Raw genomic sequence first — 24,255 nt, forward strand, 5'->3', positions numbered from 1 at the left:
TTATAAAATATGTAAAGTACATGAAAAGAAGACGCAATAATATTAAACAGCAAAGCATAGGCCTCAGTGAAACCATTTCAATTTGTTAGAAAACACTACTACCATATTTCTCTGGGTAAATGAAATGATATCATTTTTCAGTAAAGCGGAAGAATTAGCAATTACAAATCTCTCCCTCTCCCCCATTCATAACTTAATAATAAACCAGAAAAGTATAGGAAAGAAAAGAAAGCCTTTTAGCAAGAGATCATGTAAATATTTAAATAGATTGTACTTTGGGGGAGGATGAAAAACAAACAGCTGTCCCTCTTCCCAACAGCACTCCTGACATACCATTCTTGTCCAAGTATTCCTTGCATATTTGCGTAAGGTGAAAGGGAAGGCTCTTTAACCCTTTTTCCCCCTCCAGCTTTCAGTGGCTATTGCTGTGCTGCAGGATGAGCTGCAGGTCCAAGAGCTAGATTCAGACGACAAAACTCTGAGACTTGCAAGCTGCTTGTTCACAGGGAATTTACTCACTGAAGCCTTGGTGCCATCTACACTCTTGTCTGTTCAGGCCAAATAAACAAGGGATTTGATCCAAACTGCAGCAGCAACCGTACTTGTGCCCCCCTCACCACTGCGAGATTTCCAGTGCTTGGGGTGCAAAGGGTCCCATAGCACAGTCTGAAAGGTTTTCGTGTGGGGGACACGGCATACTGATACTGAATAATAACTCGGTCTTTTACTGCTCGTACTGACTTCAGTGGGACAACTCAGAGCAAAGCATCATCAAAAAAAGGAGAGCAAGGGAACCTGTATATAATACGCAGAAAAAAAATATAAAGAATGCTTTCAGGACATAAACTTTATTTGAAAGAGAATCACAGCACAGGAGATGGCACAGCTTATGTGTCTACACATTTTGGTTAGTGTTGATCAGAATGTACAAACAGTACTGAAAGTGAGGAAATCTATTTGTTCTCTGTACCCAACCATGAACAACACGTTTCTATTCATTCCGAACACATTATCAACAATTTTGCTTGTTTAGAGCCAAGAGTGAAACTAAGTTCTGGTTCAGTACAACAGGAGTTTTACCATCAACTTGTAAAAGTCATAAATGGTCGTTTAAATAAAACAACAAGATCTGGAAAACTCTATTTGAATTTATTCCCATAGAATACATCCAATCTTCCAGTACCAGTTCTTCTCAACTGATTTCAGTTGGTTTGCTTCCTGAGGGGAGGGTATGCATCTTCCACAAATTCAAGGCACAATATAACCGAGTTTTGCATTTCATGTTCCATCCTTGTCCCCACACACGCTCGGAGTTGCAGAAATAGAAGAGGGCCTAGGAACTACCAAACTGACTTCCCAGTTTAAGGGTAACTACTGCAACAACATCACTAGCATGTATAGATGCTTGCAATGTTAGAGTCAGCTTTACGATCCTTGAATCATTTCCTCACCGATACCTTTGCAGAAAGCTTTAGATCATACACCTGTACCACTTACACTTTTTCTTCCTTAGAATGCAATCTTCACATAAATAAGCACCAAAACAACAATATTAAAGTCACACCTCTGCTTTATATGCTGACAAAAGTATCTTGCGTGTGCTTTTTAAGAAACCTGAATCTTGCCTCAGCTTCAGTAAAGAAAAAGAATGCTTGCATACAAATTTGCACAGAATAATAAAAACATTCTGATTCACATCTGGTTACTTCAGAGCTTGTTTTGAGAAACAGGTAGTGTGAGAAATGTTATGTACATCTTTTGGGGGGCTGTCAATACCTGAAAGAACCAGAACCTCACCCTCCACCCCCCAATACATATACCACATATAAAGTCAGCTATCTGTGAAATAATCCCTTTTGGAGCCAAAATCCATGTATCAACAATTTTAACCGAAAGTTTTTTAAAAGCTGTTGTTATCAAGGCCTGCAAGGGAGATATTCCACCTGTCTAATCTTGGTCTTGCCACTAAACTTAGGCATTCAGTTGTATTAAATTCACTAAAACTATTCTGCAAATAGTTTGTGATGTTAAACACTGACATTAAACAAAACAATATTTAAATTTATATCCATGAAGTTTAGACTGAAATTCTGTGTTGGTAGAAATCCTGGGAAAGTGGCCGAGTTCTATCGAGACGAGACTTCCAGGTAGAAAGAGACACTACATCTAAGAAAGCCCATGCGTGCTACTTCCATATTTACTATGGAGTGATGGTCCACAGCATCAAGGTCGGCCGCTAAGGATGGTCGTCTCTGCAATTTACAGGAGAGCTCACTGCAAAACCACAGGTCACCAGAGCTACTAGCTGCGCACATCCCACCAGGGAACAGTGACGTGAAAAAGAAACATGTTGTCAATGTCATTAGAGCAAATCCCAACTCTTGCATGTCCCATCAGGTCCCTCACACGCTGTGCAGGCTCGGTTCTCAAAACAGCCGGGTGCCGAACGGCCCCCAGAACCCCTCCTGTAGCCCAGGAGTTGAAGGACCATGGTGACGCATTCAAGCATCCCTACCAAAAGCTGAACCTGCAGGTGCAAAACCTTTCCCAGGCCGACCTCCCCCGGAGAAGCTGTCATCCCGTAAACACTTCTCTTCTCACCCTCAGCTCTGTTCTGTGCTTACAGGGAACGAGGAGCCGCTACGAACCTCTCGGTAACGCTACCCGACTGGCAAACGAGCTCCCCGGGAGACCCGCCCGAGCCTTCCCCCGGCGGGTTCCACCTCACCGGGCGCAGCCCGACAAAGCGCGTCCGGAACGTGGAGCCCGTGCCAGGAAACACCGCTTGTTCCTCGGGAAGGCGCGTTCGCTGACTGATACCCTGCACGGGCGAGGCCCGGGGGGGTTCTCAAAGGGGCCTTGCGATGGGAGGAATACCGACACCCGCGAAGCCACGACGGAGCCGCCATTTGCCACCGGCGTCCCGGCGGGAGAGCGCGCTGCGGGGTGAGACCCCGGGGCGGGGAGGGGGGGACGGGACACGAACAAGCACCACAGGGACGGGGTTCCCCCTTCCCGCCGGTGGTGGGCACCCCTCCGCGGCAGGCGGCAACCGTCCCTTCTGCGAACCGCGCCCCGCAACGGGGAAGAGGCCGCGGCGGCAGCCGGGCCCGGACCGGCCCATAACGCTTCCCCCCCCCGCCGCCGCCGCGGCGGCCGTGCCGCTCCCTGCCCCCTTCAGGGCGAGGCCGGCGCGGGGACGCGCGGCCACGTGACGAGAAACCACCATGGCGCGAGGGGGCGTGTGCGTAAAGCGAGCGGGAAGGGGGGGAGGGAGGAGGAGTAAGGCGCCCTGCCGCGCAAGGGTTGAGCCGGCACGAGCGTCACGTGACGGCGGCAGCGCCTCCTCTCCCCCCCCCCCAAACCCCCCGGCCGTCTCCACCTCCCCCCCTCACGTGACCCGGTTTGTTGTTGTTGCTGCCTCCGCGGGGCGGGTGCCCGCGTGGGCGGCGGCGCGGTCACGTGGCGGGTTTAAATCGCTCCCTGGGGGTGGGGGAGGGGGCTGTGGCGGAGGCGCTGCTGCGCGCTGCGCCGGGCGGGCGGGAGGGAGGGGGGCGGCGGCGGTTGCTACTCCAAGATGGCGGACGAGGAGACTCCGCTCCTCCGTCCGTGCGACGGCGGCCCCGGCGGCGCGGCCGAGAGCGCCGAGCCCGCTCCGAAGCGCCAGCGCCTGGACTCGGAAGACGGCGGCTGCGGGCGGGGCGCGGCGCCCGCCCAGCGCCCGGACCGGGGCTCGGGGCCGCCGCCGCTCGCTGCCGCCGCCGTGGCGGCGGCGGAGCCGCCGGGTGAGGCGGCGGCCGTGACCGCCGATGGCGGCGGCCGGGCGGCGGCGCAGGAGGAAGAGGAGGAGGAGGACGAGGAAGCGGCGGCGGCGGTCTGGAGCGGCGCGGACAATAGGGCCGGGCTGCGGGGCCTGCCCCGGGCGGAGCCGCCTCCGCAGCCGCGGCAGCGGGGCCGGGGGGAGGGGGCGGAGGCGGCGCCCGGCGAAGAGGCGGCGGAGGCGGCGGCGGCGGCCATTGGCTGCGGGCGGGCGCAGCGTTCAAACGGGGCGGCCGAGGCGCCGGCCCCGCATCCCGGTGAGGACCCCATCCATCCCTCCCTCCCTCCGCTCGGCCCGGCGAGGACGGGCCGCGGGCCGCCCCCTCACGGCCGGGGGGAGGCGGGCCCGGCCGCGGCGGGCTCCCTCCCTCCTTCCCCGCGCGGGCTCGCCCCGCGGGCGCCTCGCCGCGGCGGCCGCCCGGGGGCTCCGCCGGCCCAGCCGTACCGGGCGGGTGACGGGGAGGCTGGGCCTCACCTTGCCGGGGCCCGGGGCGGGGGGCGGGGGCCGGTGCCGGGGCTCCTTTCGTCGCCTCGTCCACCGTAGGTTGAAGGCAAGCTGGAGCCAGCAGCTGCGTGCCTTTTTTTCCAAACCGAATCGATTCTAGTTCTGATCGGTCCCCGTCAAAGCCGGGTGTTTCTTGTGGTGGGCTTCGTGGAAGGAGATCGACTCGGCTCTCACCTCTGAAAACGCTTATTTTGCTGTGTTGCTGGCAACAAGTTATTAAAAGTGAAAAACGATAAGCCCCGTTTCCTTTTCACAATTTCCGCCGCGATAGTCGTTTTATTTCTGTTTCTTGGAAACTTCTACAGAGAGCGCAGGAGCGGCAGTCTTGAACCATTCTTTAAATGACTTCAAGTTACAGTCTTGGTTAAGATTTCAGTGACTGCAGCACAAAACTAAGCTATAATCTTCTAAAAAGCTCCTTTGCGGATCGTGTTCGAAGCACACTGTTTGGGCCGTATCGGTATGAAAGTACCTTGCATTGCGTTATTGAAACGGATAGCTTTTGAGGGGTTTCGTTGTTGTTGTTCGTCCTGGTTTTTAAGGTTGTGCTTCGGAAAGACTTCTTAAAAGCTATAAGATACTGCGTTCTGCCAGTACAGTCTTTCCGTTTTGTCCTGGAATGCAGTTAAAGATGCTCTTTACCTTTAACTCCATAGTAAAAACTCTACAAAAAAATTTCTGCCTGTGCAAAAGCAATCCAGAAGGGAACAGAGCTGTATGACAAGCTTGGAACAGCCTCGGTATTTAAAAACTTCATTGGAGCAGTGCAAGAGTAAAGCTAACGAGCTCTTATCAGTGCCTCATGTGAAGCCTTTTTGCTCCAGTTACTCAGATCCTCAGGCATGTTTTGCTGTGCATTGCTTAGTTCTGGCAAGCATTCCCTTTAGTCCTTTGAGGAATGGAATGAATTCACAGGGAGTGTTACAGTTTAAACCGGTACTTTAGCCTACTTGTGTCTGTCACAGTGTTGCTTAAATACAATACAATCTGACCTGTATATGATGAGTCTTTAACAACATAAGCTTTGGTTCTTTATACAGTAGATGTAAAGGTCGTTTTAGTAAAACTGGCACTTCACGCTTACTGATGTGTACTAATCAACTTTTTTCTTCTTCATAATGCTTTTTGGATAATATGTTCACTGACTTCATGCATAATGAGATGGGAGTGAAATGCTGTAAATACGTAGATTAGTAATAAGAAATAGTAATGTCAGTGAGCACCTGTGGTCTCAGAAGAACAAGACAGCAAGTACCAAAAGCAAATTTCTGTCCTCTACCTCTTTCCATTCTAATCAGAATAAAATATTTATGCCAACAAGGGAAAGAACAGGACAACACAATCTCTGAATAAAAAAAAGATGGTGTTTTGTGGTGTTCTTTATTTAAGAGTAAAGTGAAGTAACAGCAAAAATATTGTAGGGGTTTATTCAAGTAGAGATTGAAAAGTAGTATAGTGATTCTTTGCTTTAGAGAGCATGACTGAAACTTGCTCTCCTTTGTTGGCAGTCTTAGATTTTTCAACAAATTAAGCTACAGTTGCTGTGGCTATTTTTAATAAAGCCAATTGAAAAAGTTTAAATTCTAATAAGCTGTTCAGGTTAAAATTTAGATTTCCCCTTAAATGTTAGCTTAGTAACGGGTGCTGTAAGACAAGTATCTCGTTCTTCTTTGGACTCCTTCATCTAGATACGTGATGAAGTTAGATTGAGTTTCTCTGGCTTAAGGCCATGAGCTGAGCTGCAGTAACTATGAAGTACTGTAAGCCAAACCCAACTGCAGGGTAAAATGGATGAGAAACTTGGTTAAGGTGGTTCAAGGTAGCACGTTTTCTGTCGTAACTGAAATATCATACAAGTATGTATGTGGTCGCCTATTGCAGCTCAGCTGCAAGATAACAACCCAACACAATTCTGTAACTTAGTTGTATTCAAATGTGTATTTATTTATTTTAAAATGCTATGCTCTTGAAACCTAGTCAAAGATTGGTCTATTAATGGTGACACATTTTCATTTTAGCCAGTTTCTCAGTGAGCTGAATGAAGTGAGAATTGCAGGAGAAAGGAATTTTTAGTTGTGCTTTTAAAGCATTTGGATCTTTTTTTAAGATACAAGTTCCTTAATGCCCAGCACTTTATAGAATGAAAGTTTCACTAAGGTCAACATCCAGCCCACTGAAGCCCAGTATTAAGGTAGCAGATCCTGCAGTAACTCTACTGAAGGCTTGAAAGCATATCGATAAACTCAAAAAAAGTAGAAGTTCTCTGTATCGAAGTGACAAAACTGCCTATTTGTAATTCGTTGCAATCAAATTTAAAAGCATGCAATTTTAGGTTTTGTCATATATTTTAATATATATCTGTGCCGTTTGGCTAAGTGTAACCCATCATTGTTGTGCTGTCTTGCAGATAACTTCCTTTTTAGTGATGAAATCATAGCCAATGGTTTTCACTCCTGTGATAGTGATGAAGATGACAGAGCCTCACATGCAAGTTCTAGTGATTGGACCCCAAGACCACGTATAGGTAGAAGCCTATATAATATTCTCGGATGCTGTCTGCCTTTGAACAGTTACTTAATTCTTTCCGGTCTTCAAGTGATTTCTTCTGTTGCAAAAAAATTGGCAGTTGCTGCTTTTGAGCTGCTTAGAGTTGTTGACTGTACTCTGTATGTTATTTAAGGAGTTTAAAAATGAACCTCTTTACACTTGCTTTATTTTAATTCAAATTGTCAATGTCTTTTTTGTATAGAAATCCTGCCACAATCCATATTAAAAACATACACATAGACTTGCTAAATTGAACAGGTTTATGGCATATTTCTAGCCTATTTACTTAGTATTAGTTCTTTAAGGAACAAGAAGATGATTCTTGCACGATTTTAGCCAATCTGTAGGGCTCACTGTCCTAAGTGTTATGTCAGTTTGGGAATTATTAGTCTGCATACATATTGCATATTAGCAACAGATAAGTTAAGCAAGACAGTTAGGAACTCAGTAGAAAGTTCTTGTGTCGCACAGAGGCAAGGTAACTGCTGAGGTCGCTGGTGATTTGTGTGGGGCAGTGGCTTCCAGGGTGCAGTGGGGCTGGGACTTGAGGTCTTTTACGCAGGTGTGATAATACCACAGCATTCATTTTCCCAGTATTGATAAGAATAGCAGCAAGAAAACACATTATGATAACACAATATTCCACTTAAAATCTGCCCATATGTTGTCTTTGCTGATCCCTCGTTATAGGATCACTGTTGGTACCTTTTGGGTAAATATATAACAATTGTTTTCTTTATATGTATTGTAGCTAGCCTTAGTGATAGCTATTTGGGTCCTCTTAGTTTACTTTCTTAAGATTTACCTGGTTTTATTCTACAGCTCTAATCTCAAGTCTTTCTGGAAAGATTGATTTGATGGCTTTAGGAGGTCATGTCTGAAATCATTAGTGTTAGACAGTGAAAAGAACAACAAAAATCCATGGATTGGTGGGCTCTATTTGTATCTTTAGAGGGATGTTTTATAATATGACTAGAAAGTATATGTACGTTTGTTGTCTTCAACTTATTACTGTAAATACCTTACAAAATGTTGGAAAAATACAAATGAAGCCATAAAATGGAGATACATTACGAAAAATAATAATAAATAAGTAAAAACTCTAGCTATACTATCACCTCAGAATTTAGACCAAAACATACAGGGGTTTTGATGAACGAAGCATTAAATAGGATTAATAAAATTGTAGTAGGAAGCATTAACAAATGGGATGATGATGGTAATCATCTGAAATACTTGACTCAGTTTTAAATATTTGTATTTTTTTTTTATTTTCTTAGGTCCCTACACTTTTGTTCAGCAGCATCTCATGTTAGGTACAGATCCACGGACAATTTTGAAAGACCTGCTACCCGAAACAATCCCTCCACCTGAACTGGATGATATGACACTGTGGCAAATAGTTATAAACATTCTTTCAGAACCACCAAAAAGAAAAAAACGAAAAGATATTAATACTATTGATGATGCTGTGAAACTTTTACAAGAATGCAAAAAAATAATGGTCTTGACTGGAGCTGGGGTATGTATTGCTGCAATGACAGTGAGAGAATATGTAGACAGTTGGTTAAATACTTATCCACTGCTTTACAGCATGCAGGTGATGTGACCCTCGCAGCGTTCATAATCAAATAGTTGTGCTAGATGGGAAGAGGAGGCACAGCTTTCCGCTAGAACGATGCACACTGCAAGACTGGAGCTTAAGTTGGAAATTACAAGATCTCTCTTATAAGAAAATATTCTTAAACATTTAAACTCTTATACAGTTGCTTCCATGCAAAATAGTTATGGAATAAGATCACACCTACCTGTTTCAGAACATTTTCTATCCTAGTAATTTTTTAATTTGAAACAAAGGTAATGACTTTTTAAACAAAATGTCAGTGGATCTCTTAAAATACCTGATGGAGCTAGAGGGACTAGAAGAATAGGACTTGAAAAGAAAAAAAAGAAAAAAGAAAGGAGTTGGGGAGGGTTATAAGGCAGATTTGATTAGATTTCAGTAGACTGAATTTTACTTTTAACATGTGCCACTCTTATGATGGTAATAAGATTACTTACTGTTTTACTAAAGAACGTATTTAAACTGTTGCACATTTGCAGCTTTGTGTCCATGTACCAGATCATGAAAAGTCGATCATTTTTTTGCTTCTGTTGTTCATACACAGAGGGCGTGATGCCATTCAGAAAAGATAAGCGATTCAAATCAGCTTGTCAGAAAAGCGCTGCTGCTTCTATTACCGAATCTTGCTCTTTCAATGATTGCTATCATTCACCTGTTTCTCCTCCTCTTCCCACAGTATTTTGGGGTAGTCTGAGACAATAAATTTTAGTCTTTATTGACTACTACAATGCTTTGATAAACAATGTTTGTTTATCAATGTTTGTTTATCAAAAGGGGTTTATTCATCAAAAGTAAGAGTCTATTCTGTTACTGTGTTAACATGTTAAAAAAAAAAACAAAAAAGAAAAAAACCCAACCACCTTGTCCAAGTCTAAGTTCGCAGATCAATGAACACTTACTAATCAAATTTAATGCAACAGTATTTTAAATTTTTGTTCACTTCTCACAAAAATTCCAGTAGTAAACATAAGCCCTGGTGTCCTATTACTGCCTGTACAGATTTGTCCAGTTGTCAAACTTTGTTTCTGTGCTGTTTCTCCTGCTTGTGATTTGGGAATTGTTACATTGGTCCACAAAAAAAAAAAAAAAAAAAAAAGAAGAAGAAAAATAAATACAGAGAACCCAGACTGGTTTTGTTCTTAATGTCTCTGAGCACTGTGAGCATACAGAAGTGTGGTTTCCCAAATAGTTTGTACCATAGCAACTCTATAGCCGAATATGTAGTTTCACTTATTTCAGATTGCAAAAATATATTTCAGGTGTCTGTGTCTTGTGGAATACCTGACTTTAGATCAAGAGATGGCATCTATGCACGCCTTGCTGTAGACTTCCCAGACCTTCCAGATCCTCAAGCAATGTTTGATATAGAATACTTCAGAAAGGATCCCAGGCCATTTTTTAAGTTTGCAAAGGTATGGTTTTCCAACAGTTCTTATCTTGGTCAGTAAAGACAGATAACAGTATTAAAACGCATCAATCAGGTATAAAACTATTCTGTTAACAAAATGGTATCTTTGTCTTTTTTTTATAAACAAGATAGAAAAATATGTTGATATATTGAATTTACTTTAGTGAGAGACCTCATTCAGTAGCATAATAACTCTCCTTGGGCACGTCTTTGCAATGTATCAATTCTGTATCCTCAGTGTTACTTCAGTCATTGTATGCAACCACATCTTATCCTTATTAGAAATATTTAGCAACATTCTCTCTTTTTTTAAGCTCATTTTTACTGTTCCTGTTATAAGTTCGTTATATATACAACCATTCTAGACAGTGTCTCCAATTTCAGAGAGGATAAATAAAAACTTGTAGTTATTTGATCAAACCTCAATAATCTTAGCTGCTGTTACTTTCTCTGAAAAATGAAAGAATATGAGAAACTTTTGGCCAGCACATGAGGAATGTGGAAAACTACATTTGAATTTGATATGCTGTGGCATGCTCTTCAATGTCATATAATACATTCACATTTTATCACTGTATTTACAGTAAAGAGGACTAAAGCAGTTTCATGCACTAATAAGTTTGTTCTCGTTTCAGGTTTTGATATAGCTTTCATAAGGATCTGTACATCTTAGAGAATTAAAGCCCTTTTGCAGGGATTGTATTCATTTAAAAGGGAGAACACAGCAGTTTTTGGAAAGATGTTAGTGTTATTAAACAGTTTAAAAAGCAGGGAGTACTTATCTGAGACACGAAGGAATTGTAGAAGCTGTAGACATATGTACAGACAAAAAAAATAATTGCATTTAGTCTGGAATTTCCTCAGGACAAAAAAAAAAAAATCAAAACAAAGATGTTATAAGAATTACTATAGGACCAGTAATGACTTGTGAAAATCAATCACTACTAGTTGTGCCCACTTTTTCTTCCCTTCGCTTACAATTTATACAACTGCTCTATTGTGTTATAAAGATTGGAAAAGAAAAATCAATGCATTCTTCAGCTTCTTGGATTTCTCTGAAAGCCTCCTGTCCAGATACTAACTTATTTTGATGCTCTGCAGTATACTCAGTTCCTTGGGTTTTTTAACATTTAAAAAAAAGCAAAGCAAAACAAACAAAAAAACCAACAACACTCTCCCCCCCAAAAAAAACCCCAAAACCAAAGAACCCATATCTCACAGCAAACAAAAAAAAAACAACTTACTTAAAGCCTGTTTGTACACAGGTTTTACCAGAATAGTCCAAATCCAGTTTGGCTGATACTTTTTTTACTAAAATAATTTCTCCTCCTTCTCCTTTTCTGTCTGTCAGCTCAGTTAGAATATTGATTTCTTATTCTATGAGATCTTAAGTTCCTTTAATTCTAGGGGCAAAGAACAGTCAAATAAATTTGCAGAGCTCAGTGGCAGAATGTGTGTCATGCTTCTTCAGACTAAGATATATAAGCTGTTAGGACTACAAGAATATCTGATTCTAATTGTGTAATAGCATAGTCATAAACTAGATAATAGCACTACAAGCAATCAGTGAACATTGCTGCAGTTACCCCAAAGACCCACGTAGCTTCAGAATTATGAGTAACTTGAAATATTTTTGGGAAAAACAAATGCTTTCAAAAAGTCTTTTTTGTTTGGTAATAGGCGATATGGTAGCTGAAGGCAGAGATGTCACAAATATTAATTTAACAGTTCACTGTTGTGCTAGAACTTTTGGTTCAGCTTTAAGCATCTACTGGTAAAGGTAGGCAGCAGCCTCCTTCTTGCTAACTTTCTTTTGGCCAGTGACTCTTGCATTTTTCTGTAAAAAAGCCTCGCTTTCCCAGGTGAGCTTCCAGCCCAGTTGCTGTTCAGTGGTGAGAGAGTGACTGGAGAGCAGAGGGTCTGGAATTCAAGTTCCTCCCCTAAATAATTGCTCCTGAGCAATGGAGTGGTGGTGCCACTGCTGAAGTCCTCCTAGTCGCACAGCAGTCAGAGGTACCACCTGGGGTGGTTGACTCTAGACAGAGGTTCCTAGTGTGAAGCTTTCAGCTGGGTGCCCACGTTTAATTTTTCCTTTTAGCAGGCTCCTTGTTCACTGTGAGCAAACATCAAATCATTCTACAAACGTGCCTGGTTTTTTCCATATGCTGTTTGGATATACCTACCTCCTCTACCTTGATCTAATGGAAGGGCTAAGCACCTATCGGACACAGTGGAATTGCTCTGCTAAGTCATATGGTTTTAACTTGATGACTGCTGTTAACTGGTTAACTTGGCAAAGCTGCTCTGAGTGTCCTGTCTTCCGCTTTATATCCAATGCCATTCTGCTTTCTGAGCTTCCAACTTGTAGGAATAGCTGCTAATAATGTTGAGGAGGAAAAACTGCTTATCCCAAACCGAAAGACCAGAATCCAAATTCCTCATTAAACTTTTTTCAGACTGCAGTTAAACCGTATATGTTTCTAATAACAAATATTAACGTTACTTGACACTTTCAAAGGAAGAAAAGCTTTCCTATTTCATAATTTTCAAAACCAAAAAAGATCTAAACCTTGCTTTTATGCTGTGTGAAGAACAAAATACCAGCTTGCATGGAGCAATTCATCCTGCCATGATCAGAAGCTCAGCCGTTGAAAGAAGAGTCGGATCTGAGAGAAATGGCAAAATGCGAAGGAAGTGACAACATTAACTGCTGACATAATCATTATTGATAATATTTAGCTCTGTGTGAATTGCTGCAGTTGGAATAAAGACATTGTGTATCCATTTACACTTTCTAATGTACTTTTGAATTCCCTAGGAAATCTACCCAGGACAATTCCAGCCATCTCTCTGTCACAAGTTCATAGCTTTGATGGATAAAGAAGGAAAACTACTTCGCAACTATACTCAGAACATAGACACATTGGAACAGGTTGCAGGAATTCAAAGGATAATACAGTGTCATGGTTAGTGCTTTTAGTTTTGCTTTTCTTGTTCTATGTATAGGAATGATTTTTACTGGTGCATGTGACAAGGTAATTGCTATTGGAATTAATTTTTTTTTTGCTTGAATTGGTTATCTCTTGGCAACAACTATTCTGCTTTTAAAATGTTGAAAATTTTTTTTAGGTAGCCTAAGTATTTAAATCAGAAGTGTTTCAAGAGGAAATACTTTTTTCAGAAATTATGCTTGATAAATGGTGGTGTTTGTGTATCAGTGAAGATCCACACCCTGTTTGCACAAGCTTAGACCTTAACTTTTAAAATGTATTTGATGCTTCTTTGTATAGGTCTTTCTCACTGTCTATCAATGAAATAAGAGTTTGGCTGCTACCTGATTCTTTATTTAGGTTATATTCCATTGAAATCGTAAAATACCCTGACTTCACTTCAGTGACTTTATCTTGTGTCTAAAATATGGTGGATTAATCGCCAGTTCAGTTCAACTGAAGATCATCTTGTTACACCTTCAGTGTCATATGCATTCTGCAATTATGATACCAAATTAAGTGGAATCTCTTAATTAGTTGCTCGATACGCTTTCCATTTCCAAGGACTTGCAAAGGTCAAGCTAAAAGTCCAAGGATTCATTTTTAAGGAAAGGACGCAGAAAGTTAGTTCTTAAAATGCACATTTGGATCCTTTAGTAGACTTCTAGCAAATAAATTGTTTAAAAGCAGCGTTGGCATGTTTGTAAGACCTGTCTGTATAATTCCACCTTTTCCAGGAACCAAACTCTCTTGGTTTTGTTCTTTACAAAGCTTAGCTCAGTACCAAATTCATCAGGTTTTTTTTTTCAGACAGAGCAAACATGGTGCTCTGTTGTGGTGACCAAACAGCACACAGTAGAATCCTCCCTGTCAAATAACCCAAATCTAGTGCTAGTTTCCATTTGTACTTAGTGTGTCGTGTATTTTCTTTTGATTGTCATTCCATATGAGGTATTTACCGTGAAATCCTTCCACGGTTGTGTTCTTGCACGCCACTGCCGTGCTCAAGCTTCCCATTTTTTCAGTTGCACACTACAGTAATTAGATTTCAGACCATGTCCTGTATAAGTTGATTTTAAATTAAAAAGATTCTTTAATAACATGCTATGGACTTCTGAGACTTTGAGGCCTTCAAAAATTAGCAAAGGTTGTTTTGAACAATTCAAGCTTTATCTGACATATGGTTATGCTGCTCTTCAACAAATGCTAGTTGACTAATGGTAGTGGCTGAAGAGAAACTGAAACTCTGTTACATACGGGTTCATACTGCTGTATTTATTCTATTTTTTTTGCCTAGCTGTGTCAATGGCAAGTTAATCATGAGTGTGCCAAATGAGAAGGACCCTTGTAATGATTTGGGGAGTTTGTGTATGAACCTTGGAACCCATTTCACACTGCAGACCTACAGTAAAGTTGCTATTATGAAAACTACTGTATCCTAGATGCATTTTCTGAATTTAAAATGGCTATTGTATTCAACCAACATGTCTGGAATTAGGTCATATTTCGTGCTATTACTGTAGCTGAATGATCAGAGGCAGTGGCCTGCTGGCTACACGCCTCGTGCGTGGGGCAGCATAACTTCTAGTCCTTCTGACGGTGAAAAATAACTCACATAATAGAGTTGCAAGTAGGTAGCAACAGATGCCTCAGACAGGGTTAGGTCTGCTACCTGACAGACATGTCCCTAACACACTGTATAAAGGCCTAGATTATTACTATGAGCAAGTAACTGTCATGCTTCTCGTAGTCTTTGGAATCCCTCAAGTTCTGGGAATCGCAATGCTGAGCAAGCGTTTTAGAAGCTGTGCGCTTTCCACACCAGCTGTGATTAGCAGACCTGAACTGCCAGTTGTTCATAAATTATCTGCTCCAAGTTTTTCTGTGCTTTTGCTGTCTTTGTCTTACCCAGATACAATATCCTCAAAGCATATTTTGATGTTGCGCTTAGCCCCAGAATCCCTTCATTTAGCAGTGTAAGTGTTGGTTGGCTGCTGTGTGTAGGTTATGAGCAGAAAACATCTTTCATTTGGGTGCCTTAAAATAATAGTCCAGGTAGAGTTTTGGTACCAGTTTTTTAGCTGTTCCTAGCTTCTGCAAAGCTTTCAACATCTTGATGGTTTCCTTTCTAAAAGTTTCCTTTTTGAAGGGAGACTTTTGTACCTCCCTATACATCACTCAGTCACAGGGCTTTCTTACTGCTCTCATAGCACCATTAGAAATTGGAGAGTTCCAGACTTTTGCTGTACGAGTGACACATTGCAGTGCAGGGTCAATTTTACTTTTTTTTAACCCCTTGTTTCATGGTTAGGAGAAAATCTGTCGATTTTTCTATTTTATTCTTCAGCATTCTGTCAACTTCTAGCATTATTCTTTGCACAGATAAAAGGCCCTGTAGGCTTACCTCTCCTGGACACGTACGCACCAAAAGGCTGCTCTAGTTTGCCACAATGACTCCACACTGTGTATTTTCATGTGTGTTAGCCACCTGATAAGCTTTCCCTTTAGACAGATAGAGACATGAATGTTCTACCAGATACGTGGGTATCACCTTCAGCTGCTTCAGAAACAGGCCGGTTAGAGCTACCAAGTGGCTGGATGGAGCAATGAACTTAAGATGGTCTTGCCAACTAAACAACACAGTAGCTAAGCTGGATGCCAAGTTCAGAGCAGTATTTCAATTTGAACAATACAGCTGTAACTTCTCACTTCTGCTGAAAGGAACACTGCTGCTATTTAGTTGCCTATAGTGAAGTCTTTACTAATGCATTTTCTTAGTTATTTTGCCCTACAGTTTCTTCAGTTCATGTGGGCTCATGTTCTGCTGCTGCTGCTTGCGGAGCTGTCAGCACTACTGTTAGTTGTGTGCAGAGGAGAAGGGAAGGTTCTCTTCTCCCCTCCTTGTATATGCTTGCACGAGTTGGGGGAATGAAAGGACACAATATAGTTTGTGTTGACATGCATGTGGCATATCGCTTTTCCTAAAACAAGATGTCTTCTGACTAACATCTAGAAGAACTACTTTTAGTAGTACAAGTATTTTCTCTTAATTTTACATTACTTTTTAATGACCAATTTTTATAGCACTGCAACATAACAGCCTTTGTGTCAAAACAGCTTGGGCAAAAAGACCATATCTGAATGACTGAAAAATCCTTATTTCTACCATACGGGTTTTTCCCCTCAGGTTCCTTTGCAACAGCTTCCTGCCTGATCTGTAAATACAAAGTTGATTGTGAAGTTGTTCGAGGAGATATTTTCAATCAGGTAAAAAATTTATTTCAACTCACTGCAGCTTTCTAATAAGTACTTCTCTCTCTTTCTCTCTCTCTCTCATTCTCTCTCTCAAAAAAATCAACCACAAACCCAAAACACCACGCTTGGATTGCTTAAAAGATCTGCTTTTAAAAGGCTGCATATCTTTGCATGTGTCATAAAAGTGCCTATCTGTATTTTAGCATTTCCTCTAGTATTTAAAACTATACTCAAATACCATACTGCAAAAATTAGGTAATGGGGAAAAAGCAGAACAAAACCATAAGAGTCCATTTTTAGTGGCACCTCTGAGAAAAGCAGAGGTTAAAATGGTAAGTAGAAAGTTGGATTTATACCTGTTATATGTTAATCTGAACTCACAGTCACACTGAGAAAGCTTCCTTAACCATTTATAACATCAGTTGCTCTTTGAGCATTTACCTATATTAAAAATGTTTAAACAGTAGATGATGCATAGAGCAATTGCTAACTACAGAGCAGCCTCTGCAAGGAAGAGGATCAAATGAGATGTCAGACATTGCTTTCTAGGACTTCTGAACTATTCCCTATTCCGAACTCCCCACATCCGGCTGTGAAGTGCCCCAGGGACAAGGCAGGAGTTAGTGCTGCTCTGTCAGAGCAGATTAACTTTTGGCTTGGCAAGACCCTCTTTGCTCTTCTTCCCCTTCTTTTGAAGGAACAGAGATGATGATTCTCTGATCAAAAATACCTTGTTTATACAAACTGAAGGGACTCTTTTCTGCAGGCTCATGGTTTTTTGGTAAATGCTTGGAGTCCACAGTTTCAACTTTAGATGAGAAGCATGGAAGGGATGTAAATCTTTCAGGTATTGTATTTGAAATGGAACTCGATGAAAGCCTTTCAGAAGAGATGTTTGAGTTAAAGCTGTAAGAAATGTGAATCTTGTAAGCCTGAAGCTTTGTAACACTGAAATATTGGATGTGAAATCTGGTTTACTTTGCTATTAAGAATATTATTTTTGAGAACTTTTTATCTTACAGATGTTTGCTGCTCCTTTACCTTCAAAGCCAGCTGGCTGGACTTTAGTTTTCTTCGTTCTAAACAACCTTCCTAAGCACGTTGTAATTTTCTGGTTTGATTGTTAGTGGTCGGGTCTCCTTTTCCTAGCACCACTTTAATCATTGTATGTTCATATGCTGAACCAAACTTCTGCCCCAATGGCCCGTCCCTGCTGGTGGTCAGTAATGGAAGCATGGGGAAATGGAGAGAAGCTGCCTGTAGCAATCCTTATGCGTAATGAGAACAAAGAGGGTTCTTACTCCCGAGATGAGACTGAAGAACCATTTTTACACTCAATCTCTTAGCCCTAATCTTACAGTACTGTTGCCAGGTATATCTTTCCAGGGCAGGCCCTAGCTGTAATACTGAATTATTTTCATAATGAAAAATAAATATGGTTATTGCCAAATATAATTGCACACAACAAGAAATAAAGCTATTGACAGAAAATAGATCCTTCCTCCTTTATGCCTGAAAAAAAAAAATTGTTCTATTTGCCCTCATTATCTTTATTCCGTAGCCTGCATTTCCCAAACCGGTGCCATGCAGTTTCTTTTTCTTTTGGCTCTCTAGAATATAGAATTTGGTTCCTTAGATACCAGAAGAAACCTTTTCTATACTTAGGAAGCAAAACACTGTCCATTTCAACAGCCTTGTTCCCTAACAAGTCCTCCTTCACAAAATGGGTTTGGCACCTGGCTCCCAATAGATAGTCCAGTTTCTAGTTTCTGCTACCCTCCACTACTTGGAAGTTCAGTTATACGTGGCCCCAGGTCCTTAGTTGTCCCTAAAAATACTGCCTTTCCTTTGCTCTGGTCTGTCCCCTGATGGCCGTAAGTGCTTCACAAAGAAGTGAGTCTAGCTAGCATCTTTCTGCCAGGATTTCCTTTCAACATATTATAGACTGAGAATTGTTTGAGATCATCTGCTTAGAAAACTAGCGATTTCTTGTTGCTGCTCTTCATTCTTTTACCACTTGCAAGATAACATGCTAGTTTCCCTGTAGCGTGATCCTTTCTCTTGGTTGCTGTACACAGCCATCCTTCTGGATGAGAAGCAGCAGCAGTTATAAATCATACAAAGAACTTTTGAGTAAAGCAATTGTCAGTCACTTCTAAAAATATCACTTTTACTTTGCTTTTGACTATTTTAGGCAGTTTCCAAGATATAGTGAAAAGGTCTCAGATTTAGGAAGAAAAGGCCCAAGAAATGGAAAACGTGCACCAGTTCTTGGACATTCTTAAGCCAATGTAATCTTTACTAATCTCATTGATGTTATCTGTATATCAAAAATGAGAAATTCCATTTCTCTTTCGTTAGACAAATACATCAGCAGAGGTGGTGGGGTTTTGGGGGAGTCCTGCTTCTGGAGGGAAAGAGGACCCTAGGCAATTGAGTGGCCAATTATCTAGCTTTAACTTCTTGGTATCAATTTCAGCTCTTGGAATAGATCTTCCCCCTTACTGACGACCTTTCTGAGGATTAGCAGAGAAGCTGGTGAGTAGTGTAGTGTTGAAACGCATTTATGGGCCCATTATAGTGACTCAAATGATTTGATAGGGACATCAGTTGCTCTACAGAGATCTGCTAAGTCACAAGTCGTTGGACTTCCTGTGAGAAATGATGGAAACAGAATTAATATTACATGGTCTCTTTAAACCAAAAGTTAGAGGTCTTCATTTCATCTTCCTCCTAATACAGAGCAAATTATTTTCCCTCCTTAAGCTTCCAACTGAAAGGGCAAAAGCATCACTAACATCAGTGGAAGAGACAGCGGGGTAAAAAGTTTCAGAAAAGTTTAAGCTGTTTGTGTGTTATGAGCTCTCTTTCTAATACGTAAAGATCTGAGGAAAAAGTTCAAGATTCATTCTACCCATCTGTTCCTTTTTGGGGAATTCTTTAGTTGGTTTCCCTTGAGTGTGGGGTTACTAGATGCTCTTTGGCTTGGGTATGTGGTGAAGCTTTCCTCCATACCAACTCATAGTTCTTGTGCCATATTGCTTCTTACGCATCCCTCCCACAAGGTTTCCGTCAAAGAAGGATTGGATTCTTTGTTCAAAGACTTAAATTTTTGGGAAAGGTCCTCTGACACTAGAGGAAGGCCTTTTAGTTGTGATGTTTTCTCATTTGAAAAGCATTGTCTTCTGTCCTACTGCAGGCATCCATAAACTAGTTCTTTGATTTAAACTTTCTAAGTTCTCTATTATTTTTTTCTGTATATGTTCTCTGTACAAGAGGGAGTTGTTATGCATTTAAATGTCAGTTTTCATATATTTTCCTATTACAGTAGGTAATATACATCTCTTTACACCTTTACATAGGACTAATTTGCTTGTGATGACTGCTAGAGGATTGCAGCCACACTTAGCTCCTTAGATTTATTCTGGGGTATCCTATTTTAACGTTACAGCTGAGAAGACTTGAACTACTTGAAAGAAAAATTGCTCAGTAGTAACTGAAGTATGGTCTGTACATATATCACTCACCTGCTTCCTTTTCTTCTCTCTGAAAAAGTCTTAAGATAGGAAAGTGTTGGAAGAGGTCCCAAAAGTCAGAAAATCCTCCAATTTCAGGAGGAAAGGGAGCCTACTTCTTTACAAATGTAGCTCTCGTCCACATTTTTAGTGAACGAGGATTCTGCTCTGTTTTTGGAGGAATTGGAGAGGTTTAAAATGGAGACCAAACAAAAGTTCTTTCCTGTGTTCTTGTCCCATATGCTTTTTGCCAGCCACCTGCTACAGTGCTGTGTTGTTTTATGAGTGTAACACACATATCCTCTTGGAGGAACAGAGAAAGTAGAGGGGTAAAGCTCTGCGATATATTCTTTGATTAGGAAGGGGGTTATATCAGATCCTGTAATGGAAACTGATAGAGAAATCTAAGTTTTTGCTCCAATTAAACCAAGAAAAATATATTCCTATCAAATAGGAGGTAATTACTCATTGGTGCTGAGCTTGACTTCTGGACTTGGGCTTAGTTGCCAGGTAAGAACTGTGGTGTAGATCTGCGTGGTTTCTCCCTTTTGACTCCCTCTTTATTCCTGGTGTAGTTTTATTTCTGTGTGCAGTTGCTGCAGGCTAGAGTAAAAAATGTACTTGTCTGTGTAGCCACAGAAGAAAGAAATGAGGAAATACCACTGAAACTCCCCTGTCTTTTGCCAAAATAAGTCACTGTGAATTGCAAAAATGTGATGTTTTCGAGGGCGCAGCCTTGAATTGTAGTAATGGAAGCTGTTCTACTGCAGGTTGTACCGAGATGTCCCAGATGTCCACCTGATGAACCGCTCGCTATCATGAAGCCAGACATAGTGTTCTTTGGAGAGAACTTACCTGAGCAGTTCCATCGCGCCATGAAGTATGACAAAAATGAAGTTGATCTCCTTATTGTCATTGGGTCTTCACTGAAAGTAAGACCAGTAGCATTGATTCCAAGTAAGTGACTATCTCCGGTAACATTTTCTTCCAAAAATTTGGATCACAAATGAAATTCTCAGTTAAGAGCTCTAAGAAATGCTTTTGGCTTGATTCAGTGAAGAAACTAGATTAAGCATCTAGTTTTCTAAGATGAAAACTCATCGCCTGTGTAAAGCTGAAATGCAAAACAGAGGAAGTAAGAAATTGTAAGTGCTCTTTCTACACTCCAGGCAGATCTCAAGATAATGAAATGATAATCTGAAAAACTACTCTCCTAAAACTTGAATGACTTTGTTCTGGGATTCAATTCATTTCTCTCCCTGCTTGCAATATGCTTTCAGAGTTACTTGCAAGATGTAGAAAGGAATCGTCTTTAAAAAGTTAAACGTAGTATCAAAAAATCGGATCAAGTACATCAGGTATCTTGAGATGTAGCTTATTTTAAAGTCGGTACTTAATGATACACAGTGGGCATTATATAGTGTGTCACTATGTGGATCCTTAGCTTTTAAAAGTGATATGGAAAAACATCTCTGCTAATATACTTTATAGAAAAACACCCTTCAGAAAGGCTGACAAAACACCATGACAGGTGATGTGTTTGCCTACTGAATGCAAGACTTACTAGTACTAAAAAAATTCTCTTCACGTGTAAGCCCGAGGAGGACACGTGCTTAGCATCTGCCATTAACTGGGAACAGTACTGCATCCGTGGCCCTTGTAGCAACATCCTCTTTGCTATATGCGAGGCAGAGCCTGGTGTTTGGGCTGATGGGAAATGCATAAGGACTGGAAAGTGAGGATCCACTACACAAACCATTGCTCCTTCTGTGCCCTAGAACTGGGTTTCATTAGTTGGTTATCTGAGGAATCGATGCTAGGTTACCAAACTGGTGGGTTTTGGAAGCCTAAATGTCAGAAATGAGTTGAGCAACCCTGTACAGTGTAAGTTGTACGTGGAAATATTTTGACCTAGTGAAGGGGATGTCATTTACCAGCAGTATGTTCTTCATGAGCACGTAAGTACATAAAATGAATGCACAAAATCAAGGTAATTCTTCTAAGAGATTATAGTACTAATGTTAGTAATCTTTTTACACTTGACCAAACATTGCTGTAGTCAATATTTCTGTGCATGTGTTTCTCAGTGATTGAGATTCCACTTTTTACTGGGGAAAAAAAACCACAGGGGGAAAAGTCCAGACAGGCTACCGGAGAAGGTATGAAGAGAAGTCTGAGGAGTCAAGCTTTCTAAGTAGATCTTTGCTGAAAGTAAAACTGAAGGGACTAGCTTTAAATTCTTTTTTCTATATATAGGTTCCATCCCCCACGAAGTGCCTCAGATCTTAATTAATAGGGAGCCTTTGCCTCATCTACACTTTGACGTGGAGCTTCTTGGAGACTGTGATGTTATTATTAATGAATTATGTCAAAGGCTAGGTAGCGAATATACAAAACTTTGCTACAACTCGGTAAAACTTTCAGAAATAACAGAAAAGCCTCCACGAACGCACAAGGAGCTCGAAATGCACTCTTCCGAGCTACCGCCTACCCCTTTAAACATTTCAGAAGGCTCTAGTTCACCAGAAAGAATGACTCCACCAGATACTTCAGTGGTGTCTTCAGAACACCCAGCTGAATGTAAGGTGGAAAACTGTGATCCTGCCTCAGAAACTAAAGGGACCTGCGCAGACGAAAAGCTTCAGGACACACAGACATCGTCAGAAAACCCTGAAAATCCTACTAGTGAACTAATGAACTCTGAAACAATGAAGGAAAATGGATCTAACAACGGAGAAAACAAAGAAAAAAATGAGATATTGAGGAAGTGCTGGGTAAACAGATCTGCAAAAGAACAGATTAGCAAAAGGCTGGATGGTAAGTGTTAATTCATCCCGGTATTTTCCATATTTTGGACAAGATGTTTATTTTAGACCTATTTAAAGCAATACATAAGTTACCCTTGAGGGAGTCAGTGGGTTTTGCTGGTTATTTTTGTTCAGACAAGCGTCTACATAACTCATCGCTGTATCGTTTCTTTCTTTTAGAGAAGCCGATAGGAATTTTTTTTGTAATTCATAATAGGTTTTATAACCAGCTATTACATACTCCCTAAAAAGATCAAAGTTTAGGAGGTTCAAGGTAGGTACCAAAAACTAAATCAGTTTCTAACATTTTCAAATGCATTTTCAGAAAAGTTAATTGGATCCTCAGGTGTTAAGAAGCTGGTCGCACTAGGTCATAATTTGGTACGGCAGTAGAACTGAAAGATGAAGTCCATGATAGGAGTTAAAAAGCAAATCTCACAGCTGGAGCCGGGCATGTTTGGAAGGAAACTTTAAGACTTTCCAAGGAAGCCTTCCAGTATGCAGTCTCTTAACTGATGTAAGGAGTTCTCACACTAGAAAATCATTGTGGATGAAGAGCCAGGTATTAAATTGCAGCTTTCTGAAGCAAAGGCTGTTTTTAAACTTTGTCAAATACTCTGTGCAGTGGGTTCCATTTCTGCTACAAGTAATGGAAATGTAGCTGTGAATACCTGTACCAATGAAAAAAAGCTGCTAGACATTAAAGTTTAAATGCTCTTTTGTGTTAAAGAGAGGGGCGAGAAGGAGTGCCGAGTGAAGCATTTGGTTTGTGCTTCATAATAAATACACATACATTGAAATAAGTGCGTTTCTAATGTAATCTGATTTGTCAGTTAGGTTTCACTGTTGAAAATACATATATGCAGGTGCCTTCTAACCAGAAGTCTGCAAGATCTTGTAGGAATCATTTATTTTAGCCTTTTATTGACTTTTGGAATTCTGTTTCAGGTACTCAGTATCTATTTTTACCACCAAATCGCTACATTTTCCACGGTGCTGAGGTATACTCAGATTCTGAAGATGATATCATATCTTCTAGTTCTTGCGGGAGTAGTAGCGAAAGCGGCTCATGCCGTAGTCAGAGCTTAGATGTGGAGGATGAGAGTGAGATCGAAGAGTTTTACAATGGCATAGAGGATGAGGATGCTCCTGAAAGGGAAGAGGAACCTGGATTCGGGGAAGATGGAGTTGAACAAGATGAATCGGCAGCTGATGAATCAGCTTATACAAACGAAGCTGCAGGGACTGATCATCCGAGCAACAAGCTGTAAAGTGATCACTGACTGGTTACAGGAACTTTCCACCAGCATTAGGAGCTTTGGCATGTCAGAATGAATGTTTACGTCTGAATTTAGAGCAACAAAAACATAAGGATGTAGTGTTTATAAATAACTAAAACAGATTTTCATGCTTAGTTTTTTACCTTTTTCAATAAAATTCTATTACTGCGCTCTCAACACTAACTCATTTTTTTTTTTTAAGGTACTAGGAATATCTAAACAATTGTCACTATGTTCACTTTTAAGTTCATCTGTCTGATCAGGCATCCATGTATATAATACATATTTTTGCTTAATGAATTTCAGCTTATATTATTTTTAAACAGTTTTGAAAAAGCCATTGGAATGTTAAACTAATATAAAGGGAACAGCTAATTTAGACCAAAGAATGGTATTTTCACACCTCTTGCTTTGTAACAGTTTGGTTTATTTAAAACCTTCTTACGCTTCTGCTAAACCTTTCATTCTCACCTAGTCTGTCATTAAACACTGGCATTTTCCAAGA

General features: G+C 41.1%; 1 protein-coding gene across 4 annotated transcripts; it reads left to right on the forward strand.

Moving 5' to 3' along the window:
• Positions 1–3,558: 3,558 nt before the first annotated feature.
• Positions 3,559–24,255, forward strand: SIRT1 (sirtuin 1). 4 transcript variants are annotated; one of them, XM_049809722.1, is made up of 10 exons: positions 4,055–4,076; positions 4,630–5,260; positions 6,732–6,848; positions 8,152–8,393; positions 9,755–9,907; positions 12,722–12,869; positions 16,081–16,160; positions 20,434–20,620; positions 21,920–22,480; positions 23,419–24,255. In XM_049809722.1, the coding sequence occupies exons 4-10, from the start codon at positions 8,181–8,183 to the stop codon at positions 23,739–23,741; spliced, it is 1,665 nt and encodes a 554-aa protein (XP_049665679.1). In that variant the 5' UTR covers positions 4,055–4,076; positions 4,630–5,260; positions 6,732–6,848; positions 8,152–8,180; the 3' UTR covers positions 23,742–24,255. The 4 variants fall into 4 exon arrangements, with proteins under 4 accessions (XP_049665676.1, XP_049665679.1, XP_049665677.1 ...); XM_049809719.1 differs by lacking the exon at positions 4,630–5,260 and having other exon boundaries at positions 3,559–4,076; XM_049809720.1 differs by lacking the exon at positions 4,055–4,076 and having other exon boundaries at positions 4,313–5,260.

This window comes from Accipiter gentilis, chromosome 9, assembly GCF_929443795.1.
Source record: "Accipiter gentilis chromosome 9, bAccGen1.1, whole genome shotgun sequence".
Classification (NCBI taxonomy): domain Eukaryota; kingdom Metazoa; phylum Chordata; class Aves; order Accipitriformes; family Accipitridae; genus Astur; species Astur gentilis.

Bases quoted from the DNA above. Each gene is read 5' to 3' on its own strand.
- SIRT1 (XM_049809719.1), top strand. From the start codon at position 3,578: ATGGCGGACGAGGAGACTCCGCTCCTCCGTCCGTGCGACGGCGGCCCC. The intron at 6,849-8,151 runs GTAGAAGCCTAT...TTATTTTCTTAG, and splicing joins GACCCCAAGACCACGTATAG to GTCCCTACACTTTTGTTCAG. The intron at 8,394-9,754 runs GTATGTATTGCT...AATATATTTCAG, and splicing joins TGGTCTTGACTGGAGCTGGG to GTGTCTGTGTCTTGTGGAAT.